We start from the raw sequence: 27,377 nt of genomic DNA on the forward strand, positions 1-27,377 counted from the left end.
ATGGAGAAAAGCGACTTTATTAAATGTACTATTGACTCGCACATGGACACCAAGAAAGTGTCCACAGAGGTAGAGCCGGGAGGAAATGAACAATCAAGGAGAATCAATACACCCGTCGCGAGGATAAGCCAGAAACCAGAGCCCCCGATGGCAGAATGGCCGCCAAAGCCTCCTCCGGTGTTTGCAGGAGGGACGCCAGCTTGGCGCATGCGCACTGCCGTCCTGATGCGGAAGAGGGTGAGCAGACGACGACCACAATCCTCCGTGTACCGATGACCTTCTGGTGGGGTGGGGTCTGGACAGATCTCATCATCTGCCGCCCAAATAAACCTCTTCCATCCGTCGCCGGCTGTTTGTCTGTTCACTCACACGGAATAAATAGCAGTTTCCTGTCTGCAGGTCGTTGGCAACACCCGCCAATGAATGCGCTGTCATAACCCGGCATTTCCCGGGGCCCGTCCCCCCGGCGACAGGGGCTGCAAGGGCTCGACAGGTACTAGTCGACAGAACGAGCCCCGGAATAACTTAGTAGTTTGCTCCTTGATCAACACCACAGAGAGAGAGACTGAAGAAAAAAACACAGACCGGGCACAAGTCACTCAACAGTTTGACAAAAGGCGATCGGATCCCGGGGAGGCAGAAATACAGCGAAAAATATTATTTTTGTCGGATAGTACAAACAAATGATTCCCAGGTTTTTAAACGACAGAAATATTTAAACTAGAGATAGTAATGACTGTAGTATTGACTGCAGTGTCCGACTGCTGGATGCTGACAACACGTGACATGCGTGAATGAAGAGTACAAGTCACGTGGCTGACCAGAAGGACCCCCGCCCAGTCACCTGCAAGCAGCGCGAGTTTCTTGTCCAACCCTCATGTGGGAGCTGAGCACAAGACGAGAGCTGTTGGCATCGCACGAGCCCGAGTCCAGGTGATAGCTTACAAGAGTGACGTGTGCAAAGCATCACGTGAATAAATAATACAACGTGTAACATGTCATTGACGGACTGTTTGTCAACACTACTGACTGCTGCATATTAATGTCCAAATGTCCTTTTGATCGGAAAAGAGCCTTTGGGGGCTCTGTGGCAGTGAAGATTTATTCCACACACCGTTGTTGTCCCTACCCGATCCCCCAATACAGTGATGATTGACTGTCCTGGGTTCAGATCTCGTCTCGAGCAGGCTTTTTTTCTTCTCTGCATGTTTATAGGGCTGGCGGCTTTGCCGTGATATAGTCTTAGTTACTATATTAGTTGCGATATTTGTTTAAGGTTGTCTGTGGACATGGGGGGAGCGAACCTCGTGTCTCTCGTAAACTACAGAACTGTTCTTTCCTTGGAGCTGGTAGGTTCTCCTAGTTCGCAAATCCCATGATGCACCAGCCTCATCGCCACACAAGACGTAGGAGCATTAAAGTTTGAAATTACAGGAGTGTCTCCACTCCACCTTACTTTTTTAAACAAATGTACAGATACAAAAAATAAACTATCACTTGTGTCTCGCTGTAAATAGCAGCACATCAGGATGTACGCCTTCATCTGAGTCCCCCTCCCCCCACTGCTTACCTCCCCTGCAGCTGTCGTGCACCGGAAACGCAGCTCCTTCCTTGCGCGCGCAGTCTTTGTGGCGCGGGTATACCTGGGAGTGCCCGGGGGTCGCTCAAGACTAGGGTGTCAGGTCTGATGGATTTATTTCTTCGTTTTCCGCCCAACACTAGCGAGGCCGCACATTTCACAGCAATCTCTCGCCAAAAAATACAGTTTTACACAAGTTTTGACACCAAAATCAATATGGCGGCCATGAAAGGGGAGATGACCCAGCGAGAGGCACACACCCCTCCACCTCACCTCCCTACACAAGGTAAGAAATGTGTGTATCGAGTAGTGGCAGTGTGTCATGGCAACGGCACTTTCAACTCACTCAATGAATACTGGGTGTGTGTGTGGGGTGTGGGGGGATTCATCGCTTTTTTCCTCTTCTCTCTCGTGCAGAGTGAGGGAGTGAGCGCAAGCCAGTGAAAAGGAATATTTATCCGATTTGCTATGCATATGCAAATGAGTGTGTGTGTGATGGAGAGATGTGAATATATATATATGGGTGTATGTGTTTGATAGAGAGAGAGAGAGCGTGCTATATGAATATTTATGTGATTTGTGTGTGTACGTGTATGTGTGTTTGTGAGAGAGAGAGAGAGACAAAGACAGGTTTTGTGTGTGAGAAAGATAGAGGAAGAGAAAAAGGAAGAGAAAGCTGAAGAGAAGAAAAAGTGGTAGAAAAAATTCCATTACCAATCTGAGCTCTAAAAATAAAAATAAAAATAAAAATAAAAATAAAAATAAAAATAAAAAGGTAGAAGCTACTATCGCCATCCACTAAGCATCCTCTGGAATTCAGTGTTCACAGAAGCTTGTCATTTTCCCGGCATCATCAGCACTCGACAAGCCGCCGAGCGCAGCACAGGGAGGGACTGTCTACAGACGGCGACTATGGCGACTGACAGGACATCGTCTGTATTCCGCCTGACTGCTTGCAGACATGACAGGTGCTTTCTCACTCCACTGGATACATAACCCACACCCACCCGCCAGCACCTCGGCTTCTCTCTTGAACTTTCATGGCGGACATCTTTAATGACCTCGTAGCCTCGTTCACATCAACCATCTACAGTCCGACCTCGTCTGCTGGTCATCAACTAGTCGACAGACTACAACATGCAGACTGTGACAGGACATCATGTGTGTGTGTGACTGTATGTGTGTGACTGTGTTGTGTGTTGTGTGTGTGGGTCTGTGTGTGTTCGTGTGTGTGTGAGACAGCCATCACGTGTTCATCTCTCGCAGCATCCCTGTAGTGTCGGGGGCGGCCCCGTCTCTGCCCCTCACGGCCCCCGACATCTGGCGAGCGCTGGATGAGGTCTGCCTCCTCCACAAGGTCCACCTAAGTCCCTCCGTCATGCCTCATTCTTGTCGCCGTTTGTTCTTCGTCTGCAGTGTTTGCACGAACCTCACAGCTGTATCCCCTTCTGTGTGGCGGCCTCAGACCCTCCCTGTAGTGCTTAATCAATCCAATCAGTACACAGCGAGGAAGATGTGGAGGGAAAGTGTTGAGGAGTACGCCTCGCTCGCCAATCTCCGACTATTTACCTCCGTCTGGCTGCTGAAGAGGATCTCCTTTTTGTAGCATTTCCCGCCTGAAGTGAATAATGGAGCCGTTAATGCCCCGCCTGGCCAGTGCCTCGGTGATTGGCGACATGCACGTGGGGCAGGCAGTCGTGGCGACCAGTCAATCGGCTATCAACTCATCAATCAAATCATCGGGTGTACGGCTGTCTCCAGGCTTTTGTGCAGCGAACTGAGGAATATATTCACGCGCAGAGCCGCGCGCCGACGTGCCACGGTGCATTCTGCTCTCCCCTACCTACCCCCACCAACCTACACACCCTACACCCCACACCCTACACCCCACACTACCCCGACACCCACCATCCCACAAACCCCTTCACATCACCAGCACACCAACGGGAAGCACGTGCCGGCCCTCCGCCATCAGACGTCATCTCCACGTCGTCATCTCGTGTCAACTCTCGCGCACTGCGGTAGGTGGCGCATCGGGTTTCCTGTTCCCCCTGTCACGTGTCCTGTGACGTGCGCAAAGCCTGGGGGCGGATGTGGAGATGATTGCGTGTAGAACATGGCGAGCACAGTGGCGACACCACACCTGCCACACGCATGAACACCTGGAGAGACCTTGTTGTTTGTCAGTCTGTCAATAAACATCATCCCACGGACCCTCGCACGCAAAGTGACACACGACCCTCCCTCCTCCCGCATAATTCCTGTGAAAACACTGCCAGTCACACCAAACAGGCTCTACTGTCACAGGTTCACACTTTTCAAAAACAAACAAACAAAAACAAAACAAACAAAAACAAAAACAAACACACAACCTACTTGAGGACTGAACTGACTGTGATGTACAAGTTATGAGTTTGTTTTTTCACTCCACTGACTCGCAGGAAGAACAACATCAGACACCAGACTCGCCCTCCTCCAATCCTCTGATAATCCCTGAGTATTTACTGTTTACTAACGATCAACAACGGTTGAGCCGCGGTCGTTATCCGTTTGTTTCTCGACGATTAAAGCTCGCGAGGTGGCTAACGGCGCCTGAGACTGTTGTCTATCATCGAGGGTTGAGACGATAAGCTTTCCGACAAAACCTTTTTCAGTCCCTCCCTCGTCTAGCACGTGCTCCATGATGGTGAGTGCTTCTGTGTTTAATGGCTGTATTACTTTCATTATTTCATAAACATGAAGCTGTTTTCGTGAAACAATTCCGCCCCAAGCTTTGCAAAAGAGTAAATAATGGAAAATAGTTGAGTGTCATCGATGATGTGAAACATCTGAAGTGGTTTAGCGACTCGCCGATGACTGTATTATCATTTCATATGAACAAAGCTGACAGAGCATTATCACTTCACATCAACAAATGTGATGAAACCAGATTAACACCTCGCAGGTCACAGATGATTCAGACCCTAGCAGACACCTGAGAGGAGAATGACCGGAAATGTTCTCGTCATCAACTCATAAAGTGTCAGACTTTTTGGTCGTTTGCTTGTTTGCTTTCGACTGCGAGCATACAAGGGGAGGTTGCCATGGTGACGTGCCCACGCCAGGACTGATTAGCCATGTTTAGTGCCCACAATTCCCTGATGACAACGAGGGGGGTGCGAGGAGAAAATGAGCGGGTTAGTGATGGAAAGCATGATGATGAGGCTTCTCGAGGGACAGGATGATGATGCAAAGGTCTGGGTGGTCTGGTAGTTAGGAGAGGAATCCTGGTGTTCACTGCACACATGTGGTGGATGTCGTCTGTAGTGGAGTAGGTCTGTGGAATTGTCTACTGTGGGGACAGGCTGATGTTTCCATGGTAACACAGGTTGGTAAGGTCTGGTGTACAGAGGTTTGATAACTTCGTTTGTCCACTGTTCACTGTGCTGTTCACTGTCACAAAGCTTGATAATGTCGGCTGTACAAACAGTTGCTGCTGTCAGTGTGAAAACTGTTCATATTTTCAAGTTTTGGTAGAGTATTCAACTTCCGCAGCTGCCGTGCAGTGTAAAGTAGATGACAGATGTTCGTACAGCGAGAAGCCACTGACACAGCTGCCAGCCCCTCTCTTGTGTTTAAATCCTCTCAGACCTCGGTCACAGACGGTTAGACGGATGGAGAAAGCCATCCCGGGGGAAGGAGGTGTGTCGTCCCCAAGCACCGTGGCTGGTACGAGCATCCACTGATGTGATCAAGTCTCCTCACGCGCGGTAATTAATCAGACAGCGGTGCTAGCTCAGTGTACTCACCGCCTCTGTAATCACCAGTCGCTGGACCCCGGGACTGACCCCCACTTCATGTCCGCAGCATTGCCGATGGTCTGTCCACTCTTCTCTTCCTCCTCTCCATCACAGATTTCCTCCTGTGGTCACTACCTCATCTGTCAAGGCGCCGCCTGGTCCTGCTCGCCTGTCTCCGGTCACAGCACATCACAAACCCCTCCACACATGTCACAACACAAATCAACAGGATGTCACGACAGTCAAGTAGTCACGTGAACACTTCCATCACAACACATACATTAACACTCGGCAAGACTGTCACGTGAACACTTCAGGCAGTCTCCATCAAAACACAGACGTCAGACCCCGAGGACCGAGGAACTAATGTACAGAAAGACAGGGGCGCAAGCACAAGTCCCAGTGTCTGACCTCCTGTAACGTGTCCCCTGACCTAACCTAGCCTAACCTCTGACCTCTCCTTCCACTGTCCACGACAGCACAACACTCCTTGCCTCCGTCTTCACATGAGTGTCACTCATCCCATCATCATCTCGCATCAGCGGCTTTGCTCTGTCAGCCAGTCAGCCTCTTCTCGAATAATCTCCCCCTGTCACTTACCCTGGTAATCTCCCCTTGATAGTTTTTACACCGCGCGATCGCCTCCCACCACCACCACCCTCCAACAACAGGTGCACTTCCTCCTTTTCCCCATTTCTGGATTGAGGGCTGAGTCACTCAGTGAGGACGAGGTCACCCAGGTACTTACACCGAGTTGTGTGTGAGTGTCCGTGTCGAGTGCACGTGCACACCTGACAAAAGTCAAAATGTCCGTCAACGTGATCCTCACCAACTGCTCAGCTCACTGCACTGCGGGTCAATGGGCTTAGAGTCAGCGCACCACTCACACCGACCGCTGATTGGTCGGTAACAGCATCTCCCCCACTACCACTACCACCACCACCAGCAGTGACGACGTCGATGAAGCCGTACCTTGAGGAGGGTTGCCGCCACCTGCCAATACCTGGATTTAGACGAGCGCTCAGGAGGTGGAGGCGATCCTCCCTGTCACCCACAGGCTGTCGTCAGGTTTCTTGTGTCGGGTGGCGCTCCTCAGGCTTCGCTTAGTTTCCCGGGGATAACCGACACGATGTCGGCGATCTGAGGAAAGTGGTGGGTGTGATGGGGGTGGGGAGGGGAGGGGAGGGGTGCCCGTTGCTAAGTGCCGTGACGTCATGTAGCTGTGAGAGCCGCGTTGTGAGGGGTTCACTGTGCCCACTTGAGGGACTAAGATTTGAGTGCAGCTGGCGGACTGCTAAAGTGAAGAAACAGTTGAGTGCTGTAACTCGGGTGGTTAGTGAACATGATACTAGATTTCTAGGCCTGGTAATGGCTGATACACCTTCCAGGCACGACCATCTCTTTTATTCAGCAAAGTCACGTGGTGTGGGTGGTCTGGCTGCACGACTGTCTACTAACTCTAGTGACTGTGTGGCGGCTGCTTCTGTGGACAGATGGCTGGATGGCCAGCAGGACGACACAGTGTAAGATCCGCTCCACCACCGCCACCCCAATACCTCTGTCATACCCACCCTTCCTACCTCACACGCACTCAAACACAGACACACCCCTCACACAGACACACCCCCTCACACACATACCGACACCCCACACACACCGACACACACATACACCGACACACGCCCCTCACATGGACTTGCCGCCACACGCAGCAGGTTGTCCCCCCCGTTGCCCGGATGCACAGCTGTTACCAGGACAGTCGTGACCTTTCTCTCCATGTGCACTGAGTGCTGGCCATCATGGCAATCATGATGACGATGAGGTTGTCTCATTATAAGAATTTCGGTCCAACTGTAGCTGCCATTGTCGGTCATCGCCTGGTCCGTTCGGCCCGCTACATGAGGACCACGTACGTAACGGCCGCCACAAGTGGTTTCCAGGGAAACGAGAGAGGAGGGCGAGAATGATATACGACAGGCCACGTGATTAAAGTGTCATTAATTATTGTTTTTTCCTTTTCTTGATTGCTGTTTTCCTCCACATCTCCTCCATTACTGGCCGACACGTGGCAGACGTGAAGAGCTCGGCCCCAGCAATTCCCCGTGTGGGCCCCATGTGGGCGCCATGTTTGGGAGGATGGGCGGAGGAGGTCGGAAGGGGCGTGCTTGTTCAAGCATGACGAAGATGCAAGGACGGCGTGAAAGCTGAGTTTGCTGGTCAGTGGTGCGTGTGTGTGTTTGTAGCCAGACATTAGCCGAGGCTCGGTGCGCTCCGCTCTTTGTGAGCCACTCGCTCCCCGGGCCATCTCATCGCTCGCCCTCCTCCTCCCACAGCTGCAACATTATTGCTAGTTTAGCTGCAGCCGCTCTGTCTCATGTCCAATCAGCTGTGACCAACGGTCCATAAAACTTAGCATGCGTGGAACACATTCAACACATTACCTCGTCAACCTCTCAACCCGTCGACAACAATGTCAAAGTTCAGAGTTGAATTTCTAAAACATAGATAAGGTGTTGATATAAAGGAATAAAGCATTGTGTATTGACATACTTTATCTGTGGATCTGCTCAGTCAGGTATGATCTCTAGTCGAACAACGATTGAAATCTCAGCATTTGCTCAGCATTTGAATCAGAAACTCTCCCTCCCTGCTCCACCATCCCACCACCCTCCCGTCTCGAGCTTGTGATGTTCACTGACGAGGATTTGACCTCGGAGGTCAACGGTCCTGTCAGAGACACCTGGTAAGAATGATGTTGTCTTACAATAATATATCGCACTAACTCCAGCACCTCTACCACCAACTCCCCGCAGTTTGAAATTCAGCGAACTGACTGACACGTAGAGGATGTGAACACGTGACTAACTTAACCAATCAAAAGGACTTCCTCAGCCAGTCGCAGTCGCAGCCAATGAAACATTTGTGTTTCCTGCTAAATGGGCAGAGTTCGTGTTGAAACTAGCAATTATCAGGTCTTCTTTGGTTTTGAATTTGAACTTGATTAACTTTGAAATAAACAGTTTGTCACTAGATATTTGCAGATGCGAGAAACCACACGACATCAAATCCTCTTCACTTTTAAAATAACACAAGAAAAAAAGAGAGCCTGATGCTCCGGGAGCAAAGCTGGACAAAATGTCTTTCAAAGTTTGGAAACGCTGTGAGAGCATGTTTGGACTTTGAATGGAGTCCAGGAGAAGAGGCCCCTGCTGACATCTTAGGATCGGCGGTGACCTCTTGACACGGGTAATTGAGGACATGACACGGCATGTGAGGCGCCCGTTAGCGCCAGCCACACCGCCAGCCACACCAGCCACGACATCCACGCCAGCAGGAAGCGGAGCGACAGCCCCGCAGCTCAAGGAGTCCCGTTAATTGATTGCATTTTAAGCGGGTCACGTGGTTCTCGCTGCTCCTGTCCTTTTCCACATCTCGCCGCTGGGTGGCGACACCGGAAGCCATTTAACAGCGTGATCAAGGCAAGAAAAATGGCGGCTGTCCCATGGCAGGCTCGAGTCCTTAAGGCGCGTGCGTTGTTGTCGTGCAAAATGTCCATCCACGGTCTGCGAGCTGAAGCGGACACCTTGACAGTCGGGTACAGTACCCGGGACAAGTGTTGGGAGACAGTGGGACACAGTAAGACAGTATGCCGACAGCCGGCACTCACCCTGGGGCAGACAACCTCTTGTAATTGTGATAGTAAATTATTTGCCCACGTGATGATAATATGCTTGCAGTACGATTGTCCACACCGACACGTCACTGTGACATCACATCAACAGCAGACATCAGGACAGGTGGACGATGTCTGTTGGTGGACCACTGGGGTAGATGGAAGGGTTTTGTGGTGTAAGTGCAGTGTATACACGTTTGTAGATGGTTTGGGTGTGTTTGAGCGTGTGGCCACCCACATCTACACTTACCCAGTGTACTTGGGTCCCCGGGGGTCCCCCCCACACACACCACTATCTCTGTGCAGCATCCTCAGTAAGCAGAGCTTTATGACTGGCGCAGTGAAATGTCCGAGTTAGGTGGAGTTCAAAGGCAATCAGGAGATCCCCATCAGGTAATTTATTGTAAAAAATCTGCGCGGAGTTGACCCCAGTTTGACCCCAGTGCATCAGGCGGAACGCTGGCAGAGCCTCGCAGTGGGCAGAGGTCGGCCTGCATCCCTCCCCCCATACAAGTTTAGATGCTTTGAACATCACAAGCATTGTTGTTGCTAACGGTCTGTTGCAGCAGCTGATCGCCTCCCCCTCCACACACACACACCCGCTGGGGCTGTGAGAACTCTCCACCCCACCCCGCTACCCGACACAGAATTTCACAGAAAGTATCGTCATCCCCCCAGCCCTCCCTGCACAGGTCTGACCCCGGGGTCACCAGTCGTTTGGCAGATTGTATCGCCATCTTTGACAGCTCAATTTCTTTCATGTCGCATCCGGGAGAGGGAGGCACAGCTAGGAGGAGTCTAGTGTGGGGATAGCGGGAGGTAGAGGCACTTGCAGGTTCTAATCGAAATTTTCCATTACTCAGAAAATAAGGTTATCAGTGGAACTGGGGGATCCCTCGGCTCCCTGCTCGGGACAGTCTGGATCCTAAGTCTTCCAGTCTTTATTCCTTCTTGTCTTCTTCTCGTCCCTTTTTCTTTAGAGCTCGTGTTCTAACACTCCGCTAAGGTACTTCAGGCAACTGATTGCGATGCTGCCAATCAATCAATCCAATCCATCAATCAATCAATCAATCACAGTCACTGGGTGTCCTATACACAGCCAGTAGGAGGCTCGTATTCATGGCGAAGACAAAGAACCTGTTGGCGGTTGCTGTCCACCCGGTGTGAGGCGTCTACTCACAGCTGCCTTCCTGCGCATGACTGCGAGTGTGTTTTCAACTCCATCCGGTGAAATCTTGATTTTCTCCCTTGTCACTGCCAGCATCAAGGCAATCACTGGTGTGGTTGTTCTAGTCGCCGGTGTCTAGAGTGGCGGCCATGTTGACGTCCACGTGGCGAGGGTCTTGTCCGGCTAATGCTAAACTGACTTTTGTTAGCAAGCTAATGTCAAGTTTCACTCCATACTTGTTAGCATTTGCTGATGTGAAATTATCTCCCAACTCAACTGTACAGGTGCTAAATAGTTGTCGTCACTGCAGTAGATGTCATCAACTCATCAACTGTTGTCGTCTCCGGACTGCGGCATGACATTACTTACTGTAAAACGACTACAGCACCAAAGCACTGACTGTTTGTGATATAATATCAACCATTAAAAACAACAACAATTATTTTGACAGCACCTAGAAGTAATCCTCCCCTTCTTAATGACTGCTGCCAGGAGAACACAAACAACCCTCCACCACCTCCACTACAATGAACACTTAGCCGAGGCTGTCGGCGGTTCAAGGAGTTTATTTGACAGACCGTCTTTCCTGCTCCTAAGCTGTCAGAAAATAGTGCGAGCGCCGTACTTAATGGAGGAATCCAAGATAATGCTACTTCCCCACCACCACCATCACCTCCTTCCCGGTGTTTACAACAAGTCTGTTGCCCTCTGCGCCATCGCGGTCCCCGTTATCAGGGAGGGTGTCTGCACGTGAGGGTGTGACGGGGGGACCGCAGACTCCCCCAGGCTACGACAGCCACGACAATCAGCAAGCACGGGTACGTGGGAGACGTAAGGTGGCGCTGGCAGTCACAGTTCAAGCCTGTCGTGGTCCGAGAACAAGTGTCGGTGACGTCGCGAGCGTCACGTCACGTGGCAGGACGGAGGGGGGTGCACGTGCCGTGTGGCCGCTGCTGTGGGCGGGTCCTGCGGCGGGTGTCGCACACACAGCACCTACATGTACCCGCTAATTACCCGGTGGCCAGCCTCAGCAGCATTGTCTCCCCTCTGCTGACAGCATCAAGGGGAGAAACTAAACATTGTACACAGTGATGTCCCGTGTGTGTGTGTGTGTCAGTGTGTGTGTCAGTGTGTGTGTCAGTGTGTGTCAGTGTGTGTGTGTGTCAGTGTGTGTGTGTGTGCAGTGTGTGTGTGTGTGTGTGTGTGTGTGTCAGTGTGCAGTGTGTGTCGTGTGTGTGTGTCAGTGCAGTGTGTGTGTGTGTGTGTCAGTGTGTGTGAGTGTGTGTGTGTCAGTAGTGAGTGTGGTGTCAGTGTGTGTGTCTGTGTCAGTGTAGTGTCAGTCAGTGTCAGTGTGTTTCAGTGTCAGTGTGGATGTGTCAATGTGTGTAGTCCTGGTGCAAGGTAAGCACCCTGGGTACAGAGCCCCAGTGTGCAGGCGGGGGTAGCGCCGTGCTGTGGAGGAGCAGGTCCCCCCCCTACCCCGGGGCAGCGTTTTGTGAGCAGAGTGTCCATCATGTCCTCGCTACTGCTCTCTCCCTAACAGCTTTCATTGAGTCAAGTGAGGGAAGCAGAGCGGCGCTCTGTGGGTATCGAACCTGCCGATCTGCGGGCCTGGAGTGTTGTAAGAGCGCTCAATGTAGCCTTATAACAGCGGCTGAAGTCAGACACATTCTCTTGGTGACAAGCGTTTGACCATCGTAACACTGGCCTGCTGTAAGACTGGACTACTCACACACACACTGACACACAGGGACGCGCGCACATTAAATTTGATTACAATTGTTTCACATGAAAAACTGGAAGTGAAAAGGCGGGGCTGGGTGATGTGTGAGATAATGTCGCCTGACAGTATTTCCCAGCAGTCACAGCTGTTGTCCCCTGTTTGCTGTCTTGTCAGGATGTCTGTCAGTCGCTGTGCCCTGCCAGAGTATGTTTGTCTTCGCTGTTTCATGTTTTCTTACAATGTCGCTGGCTACTCTCCCCCCGTGGTCTGCTCACAGAACGGAATTAATTGCCTCTTTGTCTCGCAGAACTGAGGGTGACACTTGTATCCAGGCTTTGCCCCCAGGCGGCGCTGGGGGACTAATGAGGTCAGAGGCCATCACGTGGGAGCCCCGGTGTTTGTGGCTGGCAGTCTCAGTACCTGTGGCCCCCCAACACGCTGCCAGTTGATAGTGTGAACGAATAAAGAGATGTCAGCAACCACCCATCGTGTGTGTGGCCATGTCCATCCATCTGCAACCTGTTGTTGCCATGGTTCGCGATAATGGCCCACTCCGAGAGGGCAGCAGGACATTGGGAGGCTTCGTCTCTTACAGAAAGCAGGAATGGAGATTTTAACATCAGAGTAAAGAGCGATTACAGTTTTTATATCAGAGACGAACGATTACACTTTAGGAGGAAAATGGCGACAGCAGAAGCTGGAGGACACTCATGCGCGGCTCATTGTGTGCGGGAGGAAGTGAGGAGAGAGGAAGCGAGGAGGAGAGAGGGAGCGAGGAGAAAGGGAGCGAGGAAGCCCCGAGGGGGGAGAGCACTCGCTCTTGAACTGCAGGCACGTGCCGCCAGTGAACAACGCTCACACCTCGCACGTGCACAGCTGTTAGTGAGGTGGGGGAGGGCCTCTGGACACCAAGAAAGACTTGTGGGGGGGAGGCTCACACGTGGGTGGACTGTCCCAGCCCTCCATGCACTGGGATTCCAGTAACAGTTTCCACAATGTTCGTAGAGGGGATCGCAGTCAACAGAGGCGAGGGGGGTCTCCATGCCGCACCTTGGGTGGGGGGACAGTGACCTTCACACACCCTGAGCTTGAGGGAGACCACCTCAACCCCACCCGATCCCTAGTACAGTCGCCATGAGTCAAAACACTTGTTCATTTTGAAAACTAAAATATGAAAGACTAGAAATTTGTTTTACTAAGCAAGGTGTTCACATCAAAGTTGTAACAAATACAACAGATGTTTACAGGATGCTCTATCCCTCACCTCCAGGGGGACCCCAAGTTCCGCCACCCTCACGGTAATGACAAGCTCTCTACCTGACAGTGAAGAACATTACAGTATCCAGTGTCACAGTGTCCAGTGTCACAGTGTCACAATATCCAGTTACGATTTATGACAGAAGTCAACACATAAACAATGTAGGTGGCGCAAAGGCTTTAAAACCTATTAATTGTTAGAGAGCAAAGACAACTCATTACACAGGTTGAAGCGTTTGTCCTGAGAACAATTTACGATTTTAACAACACTTGGTGAGGTTTGTAAACAGTTTTACACTAAATAATGTAACGACGATCATGGCGGCGTGAACTGACTATTTACTTCAAGAAAAATACAATATCATCATCTCGGTGATGAATTATTCATTGCACCTTCGCGTGCACCTCGTGAAAAAGCCATTGAGTGGGAGAGTGGGGTGGAGGGTGGGGTGTGGGGTAGAGTGGGGTGGAGTGTGGGGTAGAGTGTGTGTGGAGTGTGGGGTGGAGGATGGGGTACAGTGTAGAGTGGAGGGTAGGGTAGGGTGTTGGGGGAAGTGTAGGGGCTGAACAAGAGCGAGAATGTGCGAGTTGTGTTGATCAATATCAGACATGACGGATTTACTCAAAGCCCTTCATTTGCTGTCGTGCTAAAGCTTTCTAGCATCAGGACAAAAAGCAAAACTGCCATTTTGATATATATACTCACAGACACTCTCACACACACTCTCTCATACATAAACACACACAATGTCTCCCACCCCCCGTTAAGCACCTCTCCCCAAGTACACGTGTGTATTCATCTGCCCCGCTGTGTATGTGTGTGCGTTTGTGTGTGTGTGAGAGAGAGAGAGAGAGAGACAGAGAGGGTGATGGTGTTGTGAGAAGTGTGTAGGGGCTGAGGGTGAGGGAGGCTCATGTTGGTGGCAGTGAGCCTCACGAGAGACGCTGAGTGACGGGGCATCAATATCTTCATTTCAAAGCACCGCGGGCTCCGTGTCCACGACAGAACTTGTTCTCCTTTAATCCTTGGAGGGGTTAGTGGAGAGAGAGAGAGAAGGGGGGAACAGATGTACCAAAAGCTTACACAGCTTCTGATACCAAAAACTGTTGTGAATGTTGGCGAATGTTGCAATGGCGATTCCTGCCCACAGAAAGCCGCTAATTAAGGTTCGCAGCCCCGAGCCCAGCAACTGGCGGTGGAGTCTGGAACTATCAGCATCACCACTGTTGTTTGCATGCAGCAGCCAGTGGCTGTAGCAAAGCCACAGAAACCAGTGAAAGCAGGGGGAGAGGGGGGGGTGATCCATGCAGGAAATCATTTCAGTTCAGTGGCCACACCAGCCACCCGACCTCCTGTCTCTGTACCCACACATCAGCGAGCACGCGACCGCACAAGTGAACAAAATGAACCGCTGGCAAGCCGGGCTGATGCTGTTTGAGTGAGAATTAAATATAAAATACATATACGACTTCTTTATACAAGTTCTTACACTCAGCATTCAGACACACACACACCAACCTCAATGCTCTCACCCAAGTCCTGCTGCATCCCAAGATGTAAGATGAGGTCTGACACCCACCACCTCCACATTCTCTCACTACCCCGCCTCCCCTGCCTTGATGTTAGCATGTTTACACCTTGATGTTAGCATGTTTACACCTTGATGTTAGCATGTTTACACCTTGATGTTAGCATGTTTACACCTTGATGTTAGCATGTTTACACCTTGATGTTAGCATGTTTACCAACTATAAACCTCAAAACCACCTCAGCAGACTTGTCTCTGACGAGCGAAAGAAAGAAACTCTGATTGTTAGTCCGCCGCCGTGGTCTTCGTGCGCTCGTCTTTGAATGAGAGAGTCGTGTGTTCGAAGCTTAGTCGGTCCATCAACCAAAAGTACCTTTCGCATATCTTGCTCTTAAACACAGTGAACCACTCACTATATTTCAGCCTCTCCTTATATAATAAAAGGATAGAAGATAGTAAAAACACCCCCGTAATCAAGTAAAAACAGCATTGAACTATGAAAGAGTTTGCAATACTTCAACCACCAGTGGGTCAGCTTGCAACACTTGGAGAAGGTGCGCGTGGCGCCACAGACTCCACATCCACAAAGGTTGTCCACAGCAGGAGGAAGCATCGACTTCTGCTTGTCTCACAGTTTTGCTGGTTGCAGTCGGCAGGAGCCGTCACTCCAGACAACAAGCTTGGCTCCCCAGCCCCTACCCCTCTATTGCCCCCAGTGATAAACTGCCTGATGCTAAGCTTTCTGGAGCGACTAGCAGGCTACAGCATCCCAGTGAAATCTCATTTGCTCTAATGTCGCTGACCACAGCAAAACAAAGTCGAAATTCATCCCAGCCGACAGCAGCGACTTCCCGCCGAGCATCGACATGTCGGGAGGAACTGATCTCTCTCCATTCTTGCCTGTCTCCGGGGACCCACAAACTGAATGAGGCGCAGCGTGCGCGGGATGAAGATGGTTAAAAAATGGAAAAAAACCTGCAGTCTTGACCTTTGACCTCTGTCCCTGGCTTGTATGGGCTGCAGACAGCAGAGTATTACATGCCCGCTAATTTATACTTTCTGAAGTCGGTCTGTGCAACTGTCTGTGGCTTGCAACTGAACTTAGGAATCACTCAGTAAGAAACCTTGTAATCCAGTCAGGTCAGTCGTCTGGCAGGTGGCCATGTCGACAGTTTCAAGTGAACACACAAGTATCAGCTGTCGACATCGCGATGTGAATCATGTAAATCATCCTAATGCATTTTTAAAAATCACCTTCATCGTCGGTTGACGAGTTCACCGAGGCCCCGCCGACACCCCTGGGATGTTGTCGCCCTCGTCAAAGATGAACGACCGACAAAAGGCTCGACCTTTAAAACGTCACTTCCTGGACAGCTGTTGAACGTCGGTGTGTCAGTGTCATACACGATGATGACTGTCAGTGTCATACAAGGTGATCTGTCAGTGTCATACAAGGTGATGACTGTCAGTGTCATACAAGGTGATGACTGTCAGTGTCATACAAGGTGATGTCAGGCCAATGTTCAGCCACGGAGCTAAAACACAGGAAGTGAGAGGATGATACTACGAGAGCTTCCGACTGGTGCAGTCAGCAGAGACGATGTGGATACAGACTGGTGTGTGGACAGCTGATGGTGTGGATACAGACTGGTAGGAGTGTGGAGGTATCTAGGAGTGTGGAAGTATCTAGGAGTGTGGAAGGAAGCTGTGTGAATGTGAATGTGAAGCTGACGACATGTCTGCAGCAGACGGCGTGAAGCTGTGGACCTCCTTGTGGGACATGAAGGTTTGAGAAACTGTATTTACTGGAGTCCCTCCTGGAGGAGACAACTCCAAACCAGATACTTCCTGTGGAGCCGCGCGTTAGTCGGAAGACGGAAGCTTGTCGGCAGGTTGGCCTCCATTAGACAGATTACCGGAAGTAAAGTATCATGCCACTGGGAAATACGTCTGTCCATCTGACAATCATCACTTTTCAAACTTTCACAAGTGCTCTTACGGGGCTTTATCTCTCCCTCTATCACTCTGTCCCGCTGCTTGCTTTCTCCTTCTCTGTCTCTCCAACTATCTCCTTCTGTCTCCTAATCTCACTGTGTCTCTCTGTCACTCCCTCACTTTGCCCCTGTCTGCTGCTGGACTCACCCCTCTACCTCTGTGGAGCCGTCAGGTGCTTTTTATGTCTGCTAGTAGCGCCATCCCGTGTCCACTTTAAGATCACAAACTCAACTTTCTCAGTGAAAGTGCGCACGCAGGCACACAGACAGACACACACACACATACACAACATAATTCTCTTTCTTAGACAACACGCGTGTAGAGCGTGCTCGTGTGTGTGTGTGTATTCACATTCTATGTCGCTTGTGCGTTCGTTTGTGAATGGATGTATAAGATAAAAGTGATTCTCCTGCCTGTCGATACACATCAACATCTACCCCGATGCGTGAAGAGAGTTGGAGGTAAGCAAACACAAGCGAGGGTGGAGTGCAGCCTTTAGTTTCGCTAACATGTCGGACTGAGTTCACTGAGGTGATGCAGACCGTGCAGACCTCGTGCTGCGGGACAAACAGTCAACAAAGATGTCGGACGCCGTTGTGACGTCATGGTTGTGCTTCTCCTGACGTCAGCGCCGGGCACCTCCACCAGCACCATTAACGGTCTTGACCCAGTTTTCTGCTCGTTTTTAATCAAGATTGGCTGAATTAGGACGATACTGGATGGTGAATATAAGCGATAACACCCAGAAAGCAATCACCAGCTCGCCTGTCAGCTGCTTGGTGTGAAAGTACCAGCATCAGATTGAACTGATAAATGAAAGTGAGAAAACAAAAACTTCATGATCAGGTGTGTCCAGGTAACGTGTCGCTAGTCTCCACGAGCTGTCTACCTGTGACCAAACACACCTTGATGACGTTGACAAACCGTGGCACCCGTCACACAAACTGCAGTGCCAGGCCAGTCCTGTGTACACCCGCACTATGCAGGGTGCTGCTCCTCTGATCACCTGGTGCAGGTGCCTACCTTGGCAAGCTGCCCACGTGACTAGCGGGCATTTTCCCCACGTGTCTGTGCCGGAAGTGACGTCAGCGTATCAACAAAGGCGGCAAGGGTGCCGCAGGCAGCAGACGAGCAGGAAGTCCATTCAACACGTGTCTCATAAAGAAGGGAGGTTATTGCATTCAGGACATCAAAGGACTGGAGTTATCGAACTCCCTCCACCTCATTGTTGAAACTCAAGTGTGCAAACTGCCGGCAAATGGCGGCCTGTGTGCCGTTGACAAACACGCGTCGGGGGTTGAATTCAGTTAATGAAATGACGGCGCGGCAGTTGGGACCGGCAGCCACAGGACCCGGGGGTGGGAGCAGCAACAAGATGCGAGCCGCTGCACGAGGACACATCGCCGCCACTCCATCAACACTCGGCCCACGCGCCATCAACGATCTGCGACTGAGACGTCAGCTGCACGCGACATGCTGCAGCGACTTCAACACCAACAGCAACCTCCTTCTCCCTCCTTCATTCTTCTTCTTTCTCTGTCTCCGTCGCCGGTCGTGAAGATGGTGAACAATGGTGATGTCGGCTGATAACTGATGTCCGCTGTCGGGTGTCGGTCTGACTAAACACGAAACTTGTTAAAATAAATAATTGACAATCGCTGCCTCCCATTGCAGCTGTTGTTCTAGAAATTTCTCTGAGGCTTGTCTCCTGATCGATGATCACGAAATGAAGGGGAACAGGACATGTGCTGCTTACTGTCCGTGTTTATCTTGGTGTTTGTGTGTTTGTGTGTGTCTGTGTGTCGCCCCATTGTGTGTGACCTCGCTCCTCACACACTTGAGCACACCGACATACACGCACACACGTGGCCTAGGGCAGAGGCTACAGACAGGGCAATCACACACACACACAAACACTTGTTTTTGGTATTTTATGCCATGCACAAACACACTGGTATCACCCAGACTTCAAGGTGGGTATTGTGGGATACCTACAGTAGGTGCTGTCTGTACGATGTGTGAGTACAAAGCATGAAATACATCACCTGTGTGATCTTTGACCTCAACAAATGAAACATTGCTTCTGACATACACAGTACAGGTGGGACTTTCTCTCTCTCTCTCCATTTCTCTCTCTCTCTCTTAGTGTGACACAGTACTGATGGCTTTCTTTCTCTTTCCCTCTCTTAGTGAGAAACACAATGTTGGTGGCTTTGTCTCCCTCTCAGTGTCAAGTACACAATTGATGGCTTTTTTTCTTTCTCTCTTGTTGTAAAATACACAAGATTGGCGAGGTTTTTTTTTCTCTCGCTCTTTCTTAGTGGGAACTAGACAATAGTGGTGGCTCTCTCTCCGAGTGTGAAACAATACAAATCGCACAAAAACCCACTGAGCAGAATTTCCTGTTTTTTTAAACAACATTTTATCTCGGAGGAAGGTGAACATCGTTCCAGCAAAGGGTTTTCGAAACTAAAAAAAACAAACAAGAAAAACAAAAAAACCGCGGCTCAGTCGACACCAACACAAAATCCACGAAGAAGACAGGAAGACAGCAGGACATGGACAGCAGTCACCTCAGGGTGAAGGCCACCCACTGAAGTTCATTTCCTCTCAACTTTTATTCACCAGGAAGTGACGAGGTCTTCATTGTCTGTTGAATGACATCTAATGTCACTCCATCATGTTTGTGGATAGACAGAATGTTTGAGTCTTGAGATGTTGATATGTCAGTCTTCACTCACACCTCGCCAGGTGATCACGTGACCGCGGGGGAGCCCGATGTGTGACGGACAGACCCGCTACGCCTCGTGGTGACACGAGAACAGGATGCTATCACTGTTTACAAATCACTCACAATCAGGTGGACACGAGGTAAACAAACAACTCCAGTAACGAGGCGAGCAGTTTACACTCGACAGAGTTTTGTCATCCAACTACAAACATCTGTTGACAGAAGGTCTGTCATCCACGTCATCAACGATGACCCTGCAGGTCACGTGGCCAACACTTGTAGACTTTTAACAGATGGCGACCCTTGTCATCAATTAGAAAAACCGGAGTTTACTCTGAGTGTAGTGTACACATGTCTAGGAGCCACGTAAGATGTGTGTACACAACAAACAACAAGATAAATGGCGACTGAGCCTCCCGCAGTCTGTCCTCCTCCCTCTACAGGACAGACAGCAGCAGCCACGGCACCGACACACTGGCACCGAGTGATGGCTGTGAGTTTTACACAATTCTACCAGCAAAATATCATCAGTGTACATTAGGGTGTGACTACACTTCACAGTCGTCATGTTGCTGCCATGTGGACAGTTATGTACAAAACATCATCACAGACATCACAGACATCACAGACATCACAGACTTCACATCACTCAACACAGCGGTACCCAGGTCTCTTGAACACATGTTGAAATGATTGCGATTTGAACTGCGAGTGCATGAGAGCAGAACATCCCAGTACACACACACGTACACACACACACGTACACACACGTACACACACACAAAATATAATTGTGACTAAGGAGTGTATAGTGCACTTGTTTGTTGTGCTGTTCAGGCAGAGCTTCCCTAGTGAAAACCATTGTGGTGAGCACCACACCCAGCTGTCTGTGTATAAGAGATAATAAAGCTGCTGTCGTGACCAATATAAAATACATAACACCGCTGTTGTCGTGACCTGTGTATATGAGAAAATAAAGCTGCTGTCGTTGTCAGTCGTTAGAGAAAGCAGCTCCGCCATTGCTGCTTGTCACTAAACGTCTTTGATGTCTTACAGATGTCATGACATGCAGTTTGTACACATGACACTTGTCACACAGCTGACACGGACTGAGACAGTTCACCACAGTGCACACCAATCTTCATTACAACCACTATAAAACTCTCTCCTCCTCCCCACCCATCACCGACCCACCTTCCACACCCCCACGTGGCGGTGCGTTGTCTCCCCTGACAGTTGCCAGACAGCGCTGATGCGGAAATGAGCAGCTTCCTATTTTGTTGGAGAGCCGTTATGAGGTTGCAGTTGGACTCTGATGGACTTAGCATCGCCAGGACGTGCCGGAGCCTGAGACCCTCGGCAGCCAGACGCGCTTTGATCCTCCGCCGCCGCACCGCTCGGCCTGAGACTGCACAGCTCCATGGCATCACCTCCTCCTCACCATCGACACCCGCCACGACACTTTCATCTCACCCAGAAATGTCTCGTGTATAATCACCCACTCTAGACGTCTACAGACATGTCTACAGCGTAAGAGCTTAGTGGTAACAGAGGGGTCAGAGGTCAGAGGTTCAATGGGTAATAACGAGGACTGACGTGGTTTGTGGCTCGCAAGGAATTGCAGCAGATGGATGCGCATTGCCTGGGAGAAACTTCACGAACTAAACTGTCCAGGAGTAGTTCATGCACCTCATACTAGCAACAACAACACACATACAAACACTAGCAATACTACAAGTATTACACAGTACTACTGCAGCAATAGTGGGGGTCATTGCACGACTACAGACAATGAGCAACAAACAAGTACAGGTAATCACAATAACAATCATAATAATCATCATGATCATCACATGTGTATAACGTCTTTTTCCAGCATCAGTCAGTCTCAAGGCGCTTTACATACAGGCATGCAAGAACATCATATTAATTTATACATATAATACTCAAACTAATTAAATAATTAATATCAATAACTTATTTTAATGAGCAGTGAACAGTTCAGCTTGTTCACCAGCCGTACAAGAACACGTGAGCAGCAGAACACGGGCTTGTAAATGCAGAAGGTTAAAGGTTACAAGGGACTCGGCAAACAGTGTTCTTCCGACAGAAGGCGACCACCCGCGATAGACTCGAGATGATGTGAAAGCCTGGCGATGATGTTGAGACTGGCGATGATATGAGAAATGGCGATGATGTGAGACACCCGCTGGTCATGACATAGCGACCTGCATTGAGTGAGGCCAGGGGAGGCTGCTGCTGATGTCGGCATCAGAAAGTCTGCGAGGACCGCTACCCGTGCTGACTGACAGGCGGGTCCGGGAGGAAGCGACAAGGTCCTCGAGGGTCAGTGACCTCTCAAATCCATTAAACATTTTTTGTTCGAACGTGAAGCGCTCGGGAATTTGTTGAAACTGAAGAGATGAAGAGAGGAGAGGTGTGAACATGCAGCATCTGTTATGACTGATGACGTCACTTGTCTCAGTTTTAAAAACTGTCGCTGTGTAGGTGGACAGGGAAACGATCCTGTTACCCCATTGTCGGCTGTACAGACAAACACCCCAATGAACAAATATAAGCAGAGCGAAATACAGAGCGACTAGTCGGGGTAGAACCTAAAATACCCGAAAAAGTGGAAAAGAGGGTTTCTGATGTCGCTCACATACCCGACAGACCAACAAGTGAGGACAAGCTGTTGACGGTCCTTCCCCCAGCAAAGGACAGATTCCGACATTCACTGATCCGACAAAGAACTGTCTGTACCCGTGTACCTGATGTTTGAAGTGAACCTGACATGGTAGAAGTGCAGCGAGATTACAGCCTTTTCTTCACGACAACCGCATGCACACCAGTGCACAGCCCCACCAAGACTGGTGCCCCTACCTGCCCCCTCCTCCCTGCTGCCAGCAGCAAATAAAGCAAAGGACCGTTGGAAAGACAGATGGAGGTTGAAAGACGCAGGCCGGCACCGGGTAGTGACAGGGCGGCTGTAGCAACTGTCCCCCAAGCCCCGATAGTTCTCACAGCTGCTCTCTGACAGCGCCAGCACACACAGAAATAAATGAAATGATTTACAGGAGGCAGGCGGTCCCTCCACAGCATGCAACCTCCACACAGCGGCGGGGAATGGCCGCCAGAGCTTTTCTCTTCATTGCAAGGAGTCGTGCAAGTCATTAAGGTCCTTTCACAGCATCCTTCTCTACACCCAGCAAATCAAAGACAAGCAGTCGCCTGTAAGATATACAAATCAGCAGCCATGAGTTGTTTTTTGGAAGAAAACTCAAATTTGTGAAGCGAGAGTCTCGCCAGGTCCGTTATTCTCGCACGTGAGGCCGCAACCTGACCTGTGAGACGAGCGGGGGGTAGTTTTTCTTCTTTTCCAACTCACTAGGTGGAGTTTGACAGCATCTTTCATCAGGAAATAATTTTTAAACTCATGTCCGGGCTAACAAAATTAAAGAACTCCTTCGCTAATACAGACGATGAGGTTAACGAGAAACAAACCGCGAAATTACTTCAGAACATTCGATGTTCGAGCTTCTGGTGTCTGCTTTGTCGCGCGCATGCATGTCGTGTGTGTGTGTGTGTGTGTGTGTGTGTGTGTGTGTGTGTGTGTGTGTGTGTGTGTGTGTGTGTGTGTGTGTGTGTGTGTGTGTGTGTGTGTGTGCTGGTAGGAAGAAGGGAAAAGCGATATTTGAACTCGCTATACCTTGTAACCAATCATCAAGAATGACAGACATTTCGCCATCTTTCTCCACTAAACCGAAACCCGAGACAGTGAGGCATGGACCACAAATGTTCATGTCTTACTTCCCGCAGAGCGAGCTGCTGACACGGTTGTTTAAAGAGAAATGTGGGAATAAAGAGAAATGTTGGAATAAAGAGAAACGTGGAGACCATAACTAGCCTGGCAACGACTCCCAGTCCGCCATGAGCTCGGCACGTCGTCAGCCCTCGGTAGTGGTGCGCTGAGTGCTCATCGCGGTCTTCACGTGCAGACCACCTCCCGGCGATAAAAGCGTCAGGTGGCGCTGCCAGTGTCTGCCTGATGGGAAATATGTTTCATGCCTTGAATTTATGTTGTAATTACAAAGTTTGATGCGGCGCGGGTCTGACTTCAACGACCACTAAACCGTCGTGAAGGAGTGTTGTAGAGAGGTCAGGAGACCTCGTCACACACATCGTGTTTCTCATCTACGTGAGATGAAAAATGTCGGCTGCCTTTTTATGTCCCAGTTCTTCAAGGTCGGGGTTCACAGAGCGAAGCACTTTGACCCGCGTGCACCCGACTGCGAGGTCTCTCGTCTACAGGGGCTGAGGGTAGCCTGGGCGGGTGGGAGCTGACGTCATCGGGTGGTCAGGACAAGCATCATCACAGCTTTTACTGCCCGCGATAATGAGAGCAACTCTCGCAACTGCTGGCGCCAACACGACGCCCCCTGGCGCCAGGCTGTGACAGGGGAGATAAGCTCACCTGGCTACTTGCGCTCTCTGTTGCTACTAATGGTACCCGACCTTCACCTGACCGTGTGCCAGCTCTTGGTGGGTGAAGGACGAGTTGCTGGTGGCTGGCTGCTGACGACGGGATCTGGCCGCCATTTTGCTGGCAACGTGTAAACCTCAGTCGTTGGTGAGATCAACACGACAGTTTCACCTGACAACCCGAGTGGTCAGACTTCTCGTAAGACTACCCGTAATATTTTAGCGTTCCACCCTAGAAAGCGCTAATGATTCGGCTGTCCAACTCGTGTTTTCTTAGCGCTGATAGTTCAGTGGTCCATCTTGGTGTCAGAGGTCAGTAAACGTGTTAATGTTTTTACAGGTGACAGCCTGGGTAGTAATTAGTTGATTGTCCTATAATCAGGTCGCACGCCGTGACGTCACTAGTCACGTGGTGACACGACTTGCTCGCTCGTTTCTTGCTGTCCATGTGTCCGGCGGTCGGCACCAGGACAGTGTTCGTCTGCTGGAACATCCAGAGCGCAGTCTCCATGTCTGTTGTAACAGTCACAAGGGCGTTACACCAGTGCCACGTCTTGTGTCATTATGTAGATGACGGGTGGCAGGCGAGATAAACTCACAGACAGCGTTGCCATGTCTCCCTCTACAGACACAAACATGGCGGTGGTTGCTGTGGTCTTCACAGACCAACGTCACACTGTTTACTACCCACGTGTGTTAGCACGTGACAAGCGCGTGACAGGCACCCTGATTGGTGTATCGGGTGTACTGTAACACCCGTAACACGTCACGTGACACAACCTATAAGGATCATGTGTAGGGTCTTCTACTACTTTACTCATTGCATTTTACAGGTTTTTAAAACACCTTTTCAAGAGACCTTCTGTCACCAAGGGTGTGAACTTTTTGGACCGGTAACGGGTGGGCGGTGTATGTGTTGAGGTGGCAATCGTCAGTTTTTGTACAAACAGTGGGACACACGTTGACCAGTTGGTCAGACCGATTCCCTCGGGATGTTGCTAACTAAACCTTATCTAATAGCTCTCTCTCTCTCACACACACACCTTCTCACCTTGCATTGTAGGATGGAGGGTTGCAATGTGCAGCAGCAGCGCAAAGGTACGAGGTCCTACCCGCAACATGCTTGTCGATCCAGACGGGTAGGTAGCGATACCCAGAGGTGGATGCACTTCGCAGCCTTTGACCTTTGTGCACGCGAGTGAACGTTCAGCAATGAACTGCGCTCACTCCTGTCTCCTACTGACTAGTCGCTGTACTGTGTTTTGCTCAGTTCACTCAGTCCCATTGTCTCTGCCTTCACACCTGTCCTTCAATAAAGTGTCGCTCAGCAGGTTGGCGACAACCTCCGTCACAACCCGCGCACGTGGCTCAGCGGGCAAAACATGGGTGTGCCTCCCTCGGGGGAAAAAGTCTGTCGATAAGCTTTCTTGATCACCCTCCTCAAATCCGACATGAACTGATGGGCTGAAAGTATTTATTCTGATGGTGTGGATGGTGTGTCACAGGCTCAGTCACCTGCCGTCCCTCACCACTGTAGTCAACACACAACGACACTTCATGTCAACGTCTACACTTTTCTTACAGCTTTACAACGGTTTCCCCAACCGAAATCTGCACTTTAGTGGAAGTTGCTAGAATGAGGAGAAGAGGCAGCTCTGGTATGGACGCCAGGCTCCGAACTGTCTGATGACAGGAAACATTCAATAAGACATCGCTGGATCTTTATTCTTTTTTCCTTTTTTTTTTTTCTTGATATCCCCGCGTCGCGAGTGAGCTTGTCATACCTCGGGCTGACTTCTCGGGAAAGAATAAAAACTACAAGAAGCCAGTTTGCCAAGTGTGAGGGGAGGATGGTGCGAGGGACACCGTGGGGAGGGCAGTCCTGGCACACCCCCGGTCCCTGTTCACTGGAAGAGAGGAGCGCAGCAACATTTGATCAGCTCACCTCCGCCCGACGAGAACATCACCGCCGCCCCAACGATTGTGGGAAGATGAAGAAGCTGTCACTGCATTGACGACTGGGTGGATGTGCTCCACCCCCCTACCACCCTACATACGATGTATCAGCCCCTCACTTCACGATGTCATTGAACCCAGGGTACCAGGGGGTCGCCTCCTCCCCGCACACAAACAGTGAACACAATGTGAACGAGTGATGTACGGTGGCCTGTCGGCTCTTCCTCCTTTCACAAACTGCCAAAGTGGGTTTCTCCTAAATTCTTGGATGTTCGATGTCTGGCGGCTCTTGCTCACAAACAATTGCTCACAGCTGGTAGCTGGGAAATATTCATCACACGAGCGACAATCACACGGCTGTCACATCGAGACACCACAACATTTTATTTGTCCTCCCAGTGAGTGCCAAGGTCCAGTGAGGGGCCGGCGGATGTTTTTCACGGTTAGGTTCTCTGTAAATAATCCCCTGTGGTGAGAATTATGTCACTCACTTGGACTAATCCCTCCTCAGCTCTATTGGTTTACCTGAGAATGTTGGCACCAGTCAGACGACCATCACAGTCCGTGTGTCAGTCAAGTGTTTGTCAACATCAGTCCGCAGCCGCGGGAGGAGAGAACAGTTGTGATGTAGATGTTGCGAGACACTGATGTCCTAACATCTGTTCCTCCCCACAAATGTTGTCAACTTGTGGACTACCTGTGCTCCTCACATCAGCTCATCAGCGGCGAGTGTGAAGGTTCCGCCCCTTTATCTGCCCCGGCATCTCTCACCACCATCCACGGCAGCGCGCACTCCGTCGTCTGCTCGCGGTGCTGGGGCCGTCGTCGTGCACCCGCCGCCTGGCCACCTCCCACTGGTCACAGGGTGGGGAGAGGTGGGAGACTGGGAGGTGCTGTGCTGCTCGCAGTTTGCGATTTGAGAGAAAGAAAGTGCTGAGTGCCAACCCACCTCCCAGTCCCCCCACCTTCAGCTTGTTGGCCGCGCGCCCTTTGTGCCAGCAACGACAGGACAACACAAACAGTTTCTCCCTCTTCTGGCTAATGGACAAAATGCTTCAGTTACAAACATCCTCCGACTTTATCCCTCTACAGTCCCTCCAAAGCTGAAAGTGAGTGTGTGTTGGTGTATTTGTATGCGAGTGTGTGTTTGTGTGTGTGTGTGTGCGCGCGTACTCTTGCACCAAGAAGCTTTTGCAAGTCTTTAACAGCTTCTCGACCTACAACCTTCACTGTGTAAAGTAGACTGACCTTTAGAGAATATACATCGTGTAGATAATTTTGCCGTACTAACTTTACTGAATGCGCAGTTGAGTGCAGTGTCCACACTGCCTTCCTGCTCTCACACACCCACCCCTAACTCACACCCACCCCGTTCTCCTCGCACCTTGTCGCAAGATTTTGTGTTTGATGTATGGGTGCTGCTCGTGACTGTTTACCGGAACACTGTTATCAAAGCCTTCAAGCAATAAAAGACCCCCCGAGTGGGGGCCACATATCACACTCAT

General features: G+C 50.4%; 1 protein-coding gene across 1 annotated transcript in view; it reads right to left on the reverse strand.

Moving 5' to 3' along the window:
- LOC112560364 (carbonic anhydrase-related protein 10-like) overlaps window positions 1-26,717 on the reverse strand; it is a 39,594-nt gene extending 12,877 nt beyond the window's left edge. Inside the window, exon 1 of the mRNA XM_025232186.1 lies at window positions 24,968-26,717. Within this exon, the coding sequence (XP_025087971.1) occupies window positions 24,968-25,037 (70 nt within the window). The 5' untranslated portion in view covers window positions 25,038-26,717. The remainder of the gene's footprint in view (window positions 1-24,967) is intronic.
- Between the last annotated feature and the right edge of the window lie 660 nt (window positions 26,718-27,377).

This window comes from Pomacea canaliculata, linkage group LG3 (genome assembly GCF_003073045.1).
Source record: "Pomacea canaliculata isolate SZHN2017 linkage group LG3, ASM307304v1, whole genome shotgun sequence".
NCBI classification, from domain to species: Eukaryota; Metazoa; Mollusca; class Gastropoda; order Architaenioglossa; family Ampullariidae; genus Pomacea; species Pomacea canaliculata.